Raw genomic sequence first — 13259 nt, 5'->3', positions numbered from 1 at the left:
CATTGATTTCTTTTTCCTACAGATAAGGAAGCTTTCTGCAAAGAGAAACTTTTTATTTTTGAATCTTGCAAGAACTTGATACAGGTTGCAACTTCAGTTCCATCCAGTATGTATTATTAGACTGATGACCTCTGATAGTCTTAGAGGTTCACTGCAGGCCTCTGATGGAAGAATACCCCTTCACTTTTTCCTAATGATGGGCCTTTTCTTTATCTTACATGAAGGAATGGAAAGCAGACACGTCCATTCCAAAGAAGGGGGCTAATTTCCATCTGCAGAAAATAAATGATTTTATTTTTCCTCAATAAAACATTTATTTCTAGCACTAAGAAAAACTCTTTTGCTTTATTTTGTGTCTAGTGTATGAAAATGCCAGAAAATTTCAAATAAATTATTGATAGAATTTTAAATTATTAAATGTGTTATGCAGGCATTATGAGAAATGTTTAAGTCTCTCTATCCTCCTTCCTTTTCTCTTTCCTCAGATTTCTGCTCTTCGAAACAGAGTTTTTGTCCTAAGAGGAGAAATGGAAAGTGAAAACAGAAGTTAATTATGTTTGCAAATAGTTTTTTCCCAAGTTCCATGACCTTTCATAAATAAGAAATCTACAATATATTTGCAGAATTTATCTTTTATGAAATTGCTATTTCTCATCAACATAAGAAATCCAAAATTACATTCTCTTTAATTAGAATAGTCTATTAACTCCTATTCAAACAAGTGGTTTTAAAACAACCACACCGTATTTACTACTCTGCAGATGAATTAAAATATTTTTCAAAATATAGTGCAAAATACCAAAATTTTTAAATCTTCATGATGTAAAACATCTGAATAATCTTAAGTATTCCAATGATTTCCTGAAATTTTCTGTTTTCATATGACTATTTGACACATGAAGCCACAGTTTTACATGCTACTTTTCAGGATATAATAACTTTCCTCTGCTGCTTTTAGATGCTATTTTGATTAGTTCAGTTTTGAATTTTAGCTAAAATTTAGACTAACTCATAAATATATTTTAGCAACCTGATAAGTTTTCATTTTCATGCGACCTTGATTAAGTTATGCAATACCAGATGTGCAAATGAGGCAGGAAACTGAAAAATTGGGAAAGTAAAAAAAAAAAAACAAAACCCAGATACTTAGAGAATAATGACTATGTAAATAACAATAACAACTCTTCTTCTGTTTGTTTTCCTTCTTTTTCTTTCTCTTCTTTCTTTTCTTCTTCCTCTTCCTCCTCTTCACCTGCTTTCTCTTCTCCCAAAATTATTTTGAAATTATTATTATTATTTTTGAGCACAAAATGAGTATTAATTGTTGGCTACAAAATCATTGAAATACAATTGCTTTTATTTTTAATTTGATCTCTGCTTAGTTACTATTATTATAGGTCAGTTTATTTTTAACAAATCTTGAAACTAATGATACTTTGATATATGAGCAAATGACTTGATCCTTCCACTAGAATGAAGTTTGGATGTTAGGGATATTTTATGTTTTGACATTATTTTTCTTATAAAATGACTGAGAATTTTAACACTCACAGCAATAATTCATGTGTTATTAAATAACACTTGTGTTCACATTTGTATTTTAGCATTTTTGTATCTTTCATGTATGGCAGTCCAAACAGATACAAATAAAATGGTGATTCAGGCCATGTCTGCCTCCACACTGTTCATCTCTGAGCAGTTCATCTGTTTAACAGCCAATTGAAAATGTGAACTAATTTTAAACTATTCTCAAAGGTTTGGTTGACCCAGGGTACAACTAAGCTTCACTCTATCAGGTCTTATATTAAGTGTGCCAAACCACTGTTATATAAACATTTTCATAGGAAATGTGTGTCTATTTCAGAATAATTCTGGCACCAGCATTTTCTTAATTGGTTCCTTCCATTTAACAGAGATATATTCATTCACTCATAAGGAAGCATTTTTCTGAAGCTTCTTAAGGTAAAGAGCCTCTGGAAAGTCAGAATAAAAAAATGAATTTAAGCAATTTACTGTTTAACTATCTGAATCAGAAAATGCAGGCAGCTGACACCATGGTGGTATGAAGTATGGTTTACTGTCTACCTATTCTGTATAAGTCATTCATAATTCATAAACTGTGATTCTCACTGTTGATGCAATTAATGGAATAAGAGTTTAAAATTACACCAAATTTCTCTAAAATTAATTTTACAAATCTAATTTTCTGTTATTTTTTTCTGCATTTCAGTATTTGATGCTCTTTCACAGAATAATTTTGTTTATTCTACTTTTGTTTTGCTTTTTGCTTGGTCTCCATAGTAAGTTTTGAAAGAATAATGGAAGTGTCAAGAATAGGTGGAGAACACATAAATCACAAATATACTAATTATGACATATTCTTTAAAAACTGAGATTGCCTGTGTTTATTTAAAATATTCAAGTATGGCCAATGCATTAATATCACCTGTAAGCATGTGTGTCATGGAATCAATCTTCAAATGTGACAAAATAGATGCATATTTAAAAATTACTATCAGATTATTTGACAAAAATATCTTCCCTAAACCTTTTCCCTTGGAATGAATATTGATTTGATAAAAAAGCAAAAACAGTATACTTTTTATGCCACCAAGAACTTGCTAGTGCTCATTAGAAAAATCAGCGGAGAGTGTACAATTTGAATTCAGCCTAACTTCTCATATGACTATAACATGTCCTTTTTGTTCTCTATGTGTGGGAGTGATGAAAGTCTGAGTGATGTGCCCTCATGCATCTGTGTCAGGAGCAATCTGCCAGTTTTGACATTAATGGACAAGCCAACTATGGAATGACAGTTGAGTGACATAGAGTGATGGTTGATGCCTCACCAAATTGACTGCCTGTTAATCTAGTTTGGCTTTTTTTCCTGTAGTGAATTTTTTTGGCTATTTCATGAGGCTCATATTTCCTAGTCTAATCTTTACTTTACTTTTAGCACACTAAAAGCCCTTTTAGGGGATAACTTTTAATAAACTTCTCTGCCAGAGTAGATTTGTTTAAAATACATAACTTTCATTTCTTCTTGAGAATAGTCTAATTATGCCTTTTTCTGTCTTGGAGTGCTATGAAGTGCCCAGATTCATTAATGCTAAGTATAACTGCAGAGTTAATGGGGAAAAATCAACTACAGTAATTATACTGAGTGATTTTTTAAAGTGATTACATACAAATCTTGGAAACTTGTTTAGCCTCTGTCTGCATACCGTGGTTAATATATTGAAAGATATCCCTCTACTTAAATGCTATTTCTTGTCTCTATTCAAACTATGCACAATGTTTCTTTTATTTTTAAATATTGGCAATAAATGTTTAGGGTTAATTTGAAAAAAGATTTATTGATTCCCTCTTTCTCCTACCCAAAACTTTAACTCCAGTATAGGAATAAAAGAGGATTACAAGTTGTTATCGTAGCGCTAATGGTCTTGGAAACTTGATTCATGGTACAAGCCTTCAAGCTAAACAAGGAAAGGGTAAAACTAAGAGATCATACATTTTTGTTTGTTTTATACTGGGAACAGAAGAAACCATGACTTAGTTTACCCTTTGGCAATGTTAACCTTAGCTAAATGGCTCTCTTTGATATTCTTTGTTTTTAAAGTTACTTAGTAAACTATGGAATTTATCTCTTTGCTAGACAAAGATGAATGCTCTAAGGATAATGGTGGATGTCAGCACGAATGTGTCAACACGATGGGAAGTTACATGTGTCAATGCCGTAGTGGATTTGTGCTGCATGAAAATAAACATGATTGCAAGGAAGGTACGGAAAGGAATACATTTTTCTTGACAACATGTAGAATTTCATGTGGTTTTGTTAAAGCACTGCTCCAAGTAAAGTTAATCATTTCAATGAGTGATATCACACTGGGCTATCTAAATGTCAAAAAATGAAATTCTGTGTAATGTTCAAAGATCCAAGGCAAATTACTGGATCTGGACTTCGCACATAGGTGGCATTAGAGTAGCTTTGAATAACAGACATAGTAGCTGCTAGAATATCATCTGGTAGCCAGAAAAGCACCACATTCTCCCCAGGTCTTTGTGGAATGGACCTTATAACACAATGCATATTTAAACTTAACTTCTGCTAAATGTTTTGCATTTGGTGTAATATTCCTTCCAAAAATATCTTGTATATTTTGTGTATGTGCTACATAAGTGATGCGCCTTTAAATACCAGGAGTATCAAATTCAAATGCCTACCACAGGGAAGACATTTGAAAATGGTAGACATTGTGTCATTTAAAGTTTTAAGTCATGGTTTTGGTCCAGAAAAGCTTAATAGTAGCATAATAATACCCTATCCGACTGTCCTCGAGGCCTTACAAAATTCAAAATGCTTATAAACCAATAATATTAATCCCCTTAGCAACTATGAGCTAAATGGGAACAATAATTAGTTATTCAGCTCTTATTTCTTCCTTTGAGAGTCTGTTCCCGAATTTTCTACCTAAATTGGATTATGCTTGTTTTGAGAAGAGAATTACTAAGGCAAATTTTATAAACGTAGTCATATGTACATTGGAAGGTACCTGACTCTAACCACAGTTAGATAACATTTTTGTGTGTGTGAAAACACTGGAATCATAGAGAATATCTTCAGTTGACCATTGTTCTGTTCAGCTCCTTTCAAATATGGTCACCTGTCAGGTATTTTTTTTTTTCATTGAGTTAATGACACTGTGCAGAATCCTGTACAAACAGAAATTTTTCTTTCTCTACTTTCATGTGAAAGCATAATATCTGTAACTTGGTAAGATACGATATGCTATTAAATCAATAGGTTAGGAAATAGGCCCAGGTTTGTGTGTGTGTGTGTGTGTGTGTGTTGTTTTATTTTTTTAATTTTGAAACAGGGTCTCCCTCTGTCACCCAGGCTGGGGTGCAGTGGGGTGATCTCAGCTCATTGTAGCCTCGATCTCCCAGACTTAAGCAATTCTTCCACCTTGGCCTCCTGAGTAGCTGGGACTACAGGTGCACACCACCACGCCTGGCTGATTTTTTGTATTTTTTGTAGAGATGGGTTTTCCCCATGTTGCCCAGGCTGGTCTCTTAACTCGTGAGCTCAAGCAATCCACCCACCTCAGCCTCCCAAAGTGCTGGGATTGCAGGCATAAGCCACTGCAGTTGGCCCAGGTTTTTGTTTTGTAGACATTGAAGGTAATGCAGAGAAAAAAAGAAGACAGCTTTTATAGATTATACATCTATCCTGTGGATCGCGGGTAGCAAATATGTCTCTGTTCATTACATAAATGATATAGAAAACTTCATTATAGATAAAACAGCATCCAGACATACCACAATAAACTTGTCTTATTGCCAGGAAAGTGGTCAGATCATCTTTTACCTTCACTATAGTACATGTTCCTTGTACAGTTTAGCAACGAGCCTCTCAACCTAGTCTCAGTGTAATTGCCACATCCTGCCCGGTTTACATTTCACATGGCGAGGCAGAGACAGAAACAATGGAATTTAGAAAACCCTTGTCATGACTTGATCCAAACTTTTAAGGCTGTTGTCTTGCTGCCATAATTGTAGATTATTAGACAGGAACTGAATTTTACCTTCCACTTTATTGTGATCTTCTGTTGTAAGTCTCCCTGTAGAAACATAGCACAATTAAGATGAAGGTCTAGTATGAATGAATGCAGCAAAGCAGGCAGCAGCAACTACAGCAAGCACATTAACTAATGGGCATGTTACCCTTGCTGTGTGGCCCTGAAAGGTATAACAGGTTTGTTGTCCATTAATAAAATATTTAACCAAATATATTGCTCAGGAAATTTTAGAAATTTGTATTTTAGAGTGGGATACACAATACATAACAAATAATCCCAGTCTAAACAAGAATGTATGATACAGAGCTTCATAAATTATACAGAAAGAACACAGCTTGAAGATATTAAATATTTTTTAAATTTGACATTAACCGTGTGGAATGATGTTGTCTAAAATTAGGTTATTTTGGCTGTTAAAAAGAAACTCTTAAATAATTATACTGATTGAATGAGGTATCCTTTGAAGTTAGTTCAGAGGCACCTCAAGGGCAGGGCTAGCAGCTGTTCACTTATTTCTCCCTTAGTGCTTCCATTTGCTTTGATGAAATTAGGGCTAATTTATTATAGAAGCTAAAATTGTGATGTAGGTATTCAAGCGTATATTTAACTAAGGGAGAGAGAAAATGTAAATACATGATTTATCAGGTGCCTTAATGATGTTAATTAGCTGTAAATTATGTTTCTTTTAATATAAAAAATAAATGATAATGGCATAGTCCAATGATGTTTGTTTGTGACATTGGATTAAATATTTTGCACACGCCCAGTGTTGATATTCTCTACTGTCAATATATGTTGCACTGTTAAATTCTGAGCTAGACCCATCAGTTTAAAGTGAAAGTTCATTTTCTTTTAGGCATTTATCTGATTTACGGTAAATGCTTAATTTCATATGAGGCAGACAACAAACATTTTCTGATTGTGCTCAGCAACATAGTTTCCAGAGCAGATGAATATGATAATTGGCACTGGAGTGATAATTAGCTGGTATTCAGGAAAGTCTTTCAACAGGGCAGTGGGCAAATAGGCTGCTTTCTGCCTGAAACCTGGGCTGCATTTCCACACTGTCACACTGTCTGATATTATGGTTATTGATGCAGCTGAGTGTGAACAGAAGATCCACAGTCCAACTGGCCTCATCACCAGTCCCAACTGGCCAGACAAGTACCCAAGCAGAAAAGAATGCACGTGGGAAATCAGCGCCACTCCTGGCCACCGAATCAAATTAGTAAGTGAGCACATCCTTTTTCTTTCCACTAAACTGACTGCCCTTGTCTTTCACTACAAGCACTTGGAAATAAAATAAAGGCTTATCTAATTGAATTGAATCATTAGGCAGCTGGAAAAGATTTTTCATCTCATGCTTTTCTACTTGCACTAAAATCCTTGGCTTCGTACATCAGGGTGACTGCCATATTGTTCTCCTATACAGTTTCTTATTCCGGATGTTTTAAAAGGCCTTACCAAAGTTGCTGCAAAACAGGACTTTACTTCCTAATATATTACTGGTAATTATATTTGCAAACTTGGAAAATAAATGAAGGAATGAAAAAATCAGAAATTTGCAAGAAAACAATGGAATAATAATTCACTTAAACCCAGCATAGCATATTCTACTGGTTGCACAAATTCCATGTGTTTTTCATAATAATGTCAATTTTATCTTGTGGTTTATAGAATATTATTTTTGCATAATATATTGCCCTCTGCACAAAGATACTGATATCCTTACATTTCACACACATTTTATTCATCATGAGTTATTCAAATATGAGTATAATATTTGTCTTATCTCTCCTGCATTCTTTGAATTTTGCATTCTGGCCTGCTCATAAATAATAAACTGATAACAAGTGTTAAATTTCATTATAGGCTACAGAGTGCTTGAAGAGTGTAATCTAAAGAAATTAAATATTAATTTAATTAATTTAGAAATGTTAACAATTTCCTGCAACGTTGTTTTCAGAAGCAGAAAGCAGTGCCAGCAAACAAGGGTCAGGAAAGAGTCTAGCATGCACTTTAATAACAAAAGTTGTCTGAGGAGTGAGGCTATCAGTCCAAAGTAGCTCACTGGATCAGTACAATCATAAGCTTAATTTTTAAATTTCTTGTTTTGACTCTTTCCTTCAGTGAATATTATTGGCCAATAAAAAGACCTTATTTATATATAGCTTTATAATAAAATCAGAGACAGTCACCAAGAAATTCATATTCCTAGTATGGAGATCCTTCCAATCTCTATAGTTGTAAATGACTGCCCAGACAGAGACATCAGTTCATTTCAGCCACACTGTTGAAGTATATTAAATGCTGAAATGACAGCACTATAGGAATTTAGTTGCTCTCTAGTCCTGTCCAAGGTACTGATTGAGAGGATAATTCCCTGGACCTTATGGTAACTCCCTGAATCTTATGGGCTGAAATATAGAGGCTGCATTTTTTTCAGGAGAGCTCTTTCCTAAAGGAGTTGGAAAAACTGATTTGACTGAAGACATTTATTTATTTCAATCTAAATTTTGTTGGGTATTATATTCTTTCTCTCTGAATAGCTTATTTTTATATTTTGTATAAAGTATGTGACAGTTTTCTTTCTCCATCTTGAATGCTTGACTCCATTTTTTTCTGAAACTTAGTTTTTCATCCTTCTTTTGTAAATCTTATTTTTATTTATGCGTAAGTCATGATTCCTTTTTTCTATGGCTGCCATTAAAATGTTTTTTTTATCAGCAATTTGAATATAATATATACAGATGTATGTGTTTATGTGTGTGTGTTTCTGTTTAGAGATTTTTTGGTATTTATCCTCCTCAGAATTCTCTGAATTTAGTGCATCTGTATTATGGGGTGTGTCATTAATTTTTGAGAATTCTCAATTGTTATTTCTTCATATAATTATTCTGTGGCACTGTCTTTCTTCTGGTATTCAGATTGCTTATGGGCTAGATTGTTTGCTGTTATCCCTCAACTCTTGGATGTTCAGTTCATTTTTTGCCCTTCTTTTTGAGTTTAAGTTTCAGTAATTTCTATTGACCTATCTTCAAATTCAGTAATTATTTCTTCAGCTGCCTTGAATCTACCAATGAACCTGTTGAAAGCATTCTTTGTCTCTATTATCATGTTCCTTATTTCTAGAATTTACATTTCACTTATTATAGTTTCCATATGTACTAGTCTGTTTGGGCTGCCGTAATGGATTACCACAGACTTATGGCTTAAACAACAGAAATTTATTTTCTTATAGTTTGCAGGCTAGAAGTCCAAGATTAAGGTGCCATGAGGCTTAGTGTCTGGTGAAGCCTCTCTTCCTGGCTTCTATATGGCCTCCTCCTCATGGTGTCTTCACATGGCATTTTCTCTGTGTATACATAGAGAGAGACAGAGCTCCAGTGTCTCTTACTCTTCTTATAAGAACACCAGCCCTATAGGATTAGGGCTGCATTCTTATGGCTTTATTTAACCTTAATTACCTCCCTAAATATATCAGATTGGAGGTTGGGGCTTCAACATTAATTTTTGAAAAACACAATTCAATCCATAACACCATTCTCTGCTGAAATCTCCCATCTGTTCCTGCATATTCTCTACATCTTTACTAGAATCTTTAACTTATCAATGTTAAATTTATCCCCCCTTTAAATTCTGTTTGATATAAACATAGGGGCCACATGCTTGAGTCTGTTCTGTTGATTATTTTGTCTCGTAGCTGCATTGTTTTTATTTTCCTTGCCTTTTTGTGTCTCATGTAATTTTTTAAAATTAAAATCAGACATTATGTGTAAAATAGTAGAGACTTTATGTCTGGAAACAGATGCATCTCTTGTGTTAGGCTATTAGCGTATGAGGAAGGGTGTTAGGTTGATCTAACCAGGAATTAAGCTGAGATTGGGTTTTCTTGTTCTATTATCTTCAGTGCACCAATGGCTTCAAATTCTTTTATCTTAGGATGGAGGCTGAGATTTAACAGGTGCTTCCTCAATGCTTCTATTTCACCCTTACCTTCTCTGTTCATCCCCACCACAAATATTGTTCCTCTCCACACTTTTTTGTCTTCTTCATCAGTGGTAGATGGTAGTTGCTTATTACTTGGTGCTTGCTAGTCTGGTGGTGAAGGCAAGGGGTTCTTTATTATTTCAGTATAGCCTCCACCTTAGGCAGGCCCTGCATGTTTAGGTCTTGTGGTTGAGCTTTCTCAGGGGACCTATTTCTTCTCTTCATGGCAGTGAAACTCTGTCTATATATCTTATGAGTGTTCCATGGGAGAGAGTTTCTTTTCAGGCTCTTAGTGGTAGGAGATCTCCAGTATTACTGGTATAAGATCCTGCATCCAGGACTTCCCCTAGGGGTAGTAGGTTTTGTTTTTGGTTTTATTTTGTTTTGTTTTGACCTTTCCTCTGCCTCCAGTAGGTCTGTAACTTTGTTGTAGAGGTGGCAGGATATTCTGCTTCTCCCTCGGAGGCTTAAGGCTTTGTTTTCTGAAGAAGGATTACAGTAAGGCTTCAGACTTCCCTCACGGCAATGACCACTTTCCTCTTGCAAGCCTGAAACACCAAGGAAGGCATTCATGTGCCTCCTGGTTTTTCCACAAATTTTCTCATGAGCAGGAGATGGGGGTCCATGGAAAAGGATCTGCGAGTGTGCACAAGCTCCCTTCGTATCTGCAGTTTCCATGAGTTCTATCCTCTCCTCCTCATCCACACATGACCTTTACCAATCCATCACTAATTTTATCAGAATGCTTTCTTTTCACCTGGCTGTATGATACCAACATCTCTTCTTGTTGTAGTCTGCCAGTAGCACATCTTTTCTTGGAAAGACCTGACATTCAGTAGATTTCAGACTACTTGGTTCATTTGTGATTTCCATATTTCGGTATGTTCAGCCAACATTGTGATTTTTTTTTTTTACACTTTACATCATGGCTATTTCTTGTTGTGAGGGTAGAAGCAAAACTAGTTCTAGCTTTTTATATCCAAGGGGAAGTGGAACTCCTGATATACCCCTGTTTTAAAAATAGCAATACTCAATCCATTCCCAATTATATATCTTTCAGCTTGAAACATCCCATCTAACTCTAGGGCAATCTGTTCCTTCACAAATTACAGGATTTATTTATTTATTTTTTTGACAATATTCGACTTGAGAATGAGGATATAAAGCATGTCTGTTCAACAATGGTCCTACCTGCTGGTTTCTTAAGCAGGTAATATTCAGAAGCAAAATGAGAGCCTTAATGCAAGTATTAAACTTTATTTTAGGAAACTGAATTTGTGTTTTTTATGGGAGTAGTTACAATGTAAGCCAGGTTTTCTCAAATGCTAGCATGCATCAGAATTACCTGAAAGACTTGTGAAAACACACATCTCTGCCACACCAGAATTTCTGATTCAGAGCATAATATTGATTCCCACCATCCTATCCCATGGATCATGTTCATATAAAACCTGACTCTCAATATCATCTTAAGGGTCAGGGTTAGTAGAAAGTGTGTCACAACAGATTAGCCACCAACTCCAAGTAACATTTTGATTCTATATTTTTTGACTTTTGCTATTTTGACATTATAGTTATTTGTGTTTCCCCTAATTGCCTTTCGGCACATAATGTAACTGTTACCTAGTGTTATCTACTTTAAAACTAAAATCACTGTTATTGTGGATATCAGCCAATACACATTTGGTGAACAATACTTTATACTACCAGTTCAAATCATTCAATCACCTACCCATATACTTTGACATTTATAACACAGGAAATTTCATCAAGATGTTACAGTGTGTAAAATAAAAGCATTTTGCCTGATTTCTTTAGGATCTTTGATTGTTGTTGGGTTTTTGTTGTTGTTGTTGTTATTGTTTATTGGAGATGGAGTCTTACTCTGTCGTCCAGACTGGAGTGTAGTGGTGCAATCTCAGCTCACTGCAACCTCCAACTTCGAAGTTCAAGCAATTCTCCTACCTTAGCCTCCCAAGTAGCTGGGATTACAGGCGTGTGCCACTATGCCTGGCCAATATTTGTATTTTAGTATAGACAAGGTTGTGATCTACCCGCCTCAACCTCCCAAAGTGCTGGGATTATAGATATGAGCCACCATGCCCCGGCTGAACTTTAATTTTTTCTTTTTCTTTTTTTAATTGTACTTTAGGTTCTGGAGTACATGTGCAGATCATGCAGAATTGCTGCATAGGTACATAAATGGCAATGTGGTTTGCTACCTCCATATCTCTGTCATCTATATCTGGCATTTCTCTCCATGTTATCTCTCCCAACCCCTCAACCTCCACTGTGCCTCCTGTAGCCCCCCCAACAGAAACCAGCGTGTGATGCTCCCCTCCCTGTGTCCATGTTCTCATTGTTCAACACCTGCCTGTGAGTGAGAACATGCGGTGTTTGATTTTCTGTTCTGTGTCAGTTTGCTGAGAATGATGGTTTCCAGATTCATCCATGTCCCTACAAAGTACACTAAGTCATCGTTTTTTATGGCTGCATAGTATTCCATGGTGTATATGTGCCACATTTTCCTTGTTCAGTTTATCACTGATGGGCATTTGGGTTGGTTCCAGGTCTTGGCTATTGCAAACAGTGCTGCTGCAATGAACATTCGTGTGCATGTGTCTTTATAATAGAAAGATTTATAATCCTTTGGGTATATACTCAGTAATGGGATTGCTGGATCAAATGGAATTTCTATTTCTAGGTCCTTGAGGAATCACCACACTGTCTTCCATAATGGCTGAACTAATTTACACTCCCAACAACAGTGCAAAAGTGTTCCTATTTCTCCACATCCTCACCAGCATCTATTGTCTGCAGATTTTTTAATGATTGCCGTTCTAACTGGCATGAGATGGTATCTCAATGTGGTTTTGATTTGCATTTCACTAATGACCAGTGATGATGAGCATATTTTCATGTTTGTTGGCCTCATGTATGTCTTTTTTTGAAAAGTGTCTGTTTATATCCTTCGCCCACTTTTGAGTGGGTTTTGATTTTTATGGGAAAATTTCAACCGAAACTGAAATTTAGAAAATGGATTCAATGAACCTTGAAAAATTATAAAATATTTTAATCTTCTTAGGCCTAGAACTCCTGATAGACACTTGGTTACCAACTGGCTTCGTTATTGGCAAGGGCAGAGATGAAAGGCAAAGAAAACATTTGGGTCCCTGTGTATACAATGGAGCTGTCTTCACAATTCATGAATTGATAACCCTCTTTCCTTATGCTGGGTGGGAAAATAAGAAATAAATAAATTTATTTTTCTTTTTTAAATTTATGTTTTCTAACTGAAAGATAAAAGTGCTTGTATTTACCATGTACTATGTGACATATTGAAGTATATGTATATTGTTTAATGACTAAATTTAGCCAATTAATAAATGTATTACCCATCTTTTGATCATATTTGTGGGGGAAAACACTTAACATCCACTATCTTAGCATTTGTCAAGAGTCTAATATGTTATTAACTATAAGTCACTATGTTGTATCATGGTTCTATTGAATTTATTTCTTCCATCTAACTGAAATTTTGTATTATTTGACTAACATTTACCCAGCCCTTTCCCATCTCAACCACCCTAGCCTTTGGTCAATGCAATTTAACTCTCTGCTTCTAATAGTACTCCACTCTGTGTGTGTGTGTGTGTGTGTGTGTGTGTGTGTGTGTGTGTGTGTGTGTGT

At 35.2% G+C, this 13259-nt stretch overlaps 2 protein-coding genes across 4 annotated transcripts in view; one reads left to right on the top strand and one right to left on the bottom strand.

Annotated features, from left to right (window-relative positions):
* The window catches only part of TLL1 (tolloid like 1), a 240976-nt gene that overhangs the window by 194485 nt on the left and 33232 nt on the right, over positions 1 to 13259 (top strand). For all 3 annotated transcript variants that reach the window (XM_032268275.1, XM_032268276.1, XM_032268277.1), the window contains 2 exons: positions 3656 to 3781; positions 6680 to 6807. In XM_032268275.1, the coding sequence (XP_032124166.1) occupies positions 3656 to 3781; positions 6680 to 6807 (254 nt within the window). The remainder of the gene's footprint in view (positions 1 to 3655; positions 3782 to 6679; positions 6808 to 13259) is intronic.
* LOC116542989 (nucleosome assembly protein 1-like 1) overlaps positions 1146 to 13259 on the bottom strand; it is a 21940-nt gene continuing 9826 nt past the window's right edge. The window contains exon 2 of the mRNA XM_032268280.1: positions 1146 to 1241. Coding sequence (XP_032124171.1) covers positions 1161 to 1241 — 81 coding nt within the window. The 3' untranslated portion in view covers positions 1146 to 1160. The remainder of the gene's footprint in view (positions 1242 to 13259) is intronic.

The sequence above is a fragment of the Sapajus apella genome, unplaced genomic scaffold (genome assembly GCF_009761245.1).
Source record: "Sapajus apella isolate SASKATOON/1434 unplaced genomic scaffold, GSC_monkey_1.0 scaffold177, whole genome shotgun sequence".
NCBI lineage: Eukaryota > Metazoa > Chordata > Mammalia > Primates > Cebidae > Sapajus > Sapajus apella.
This window is presented reverse-complemented; position numbering and strand designations above follow the sequence as displayed.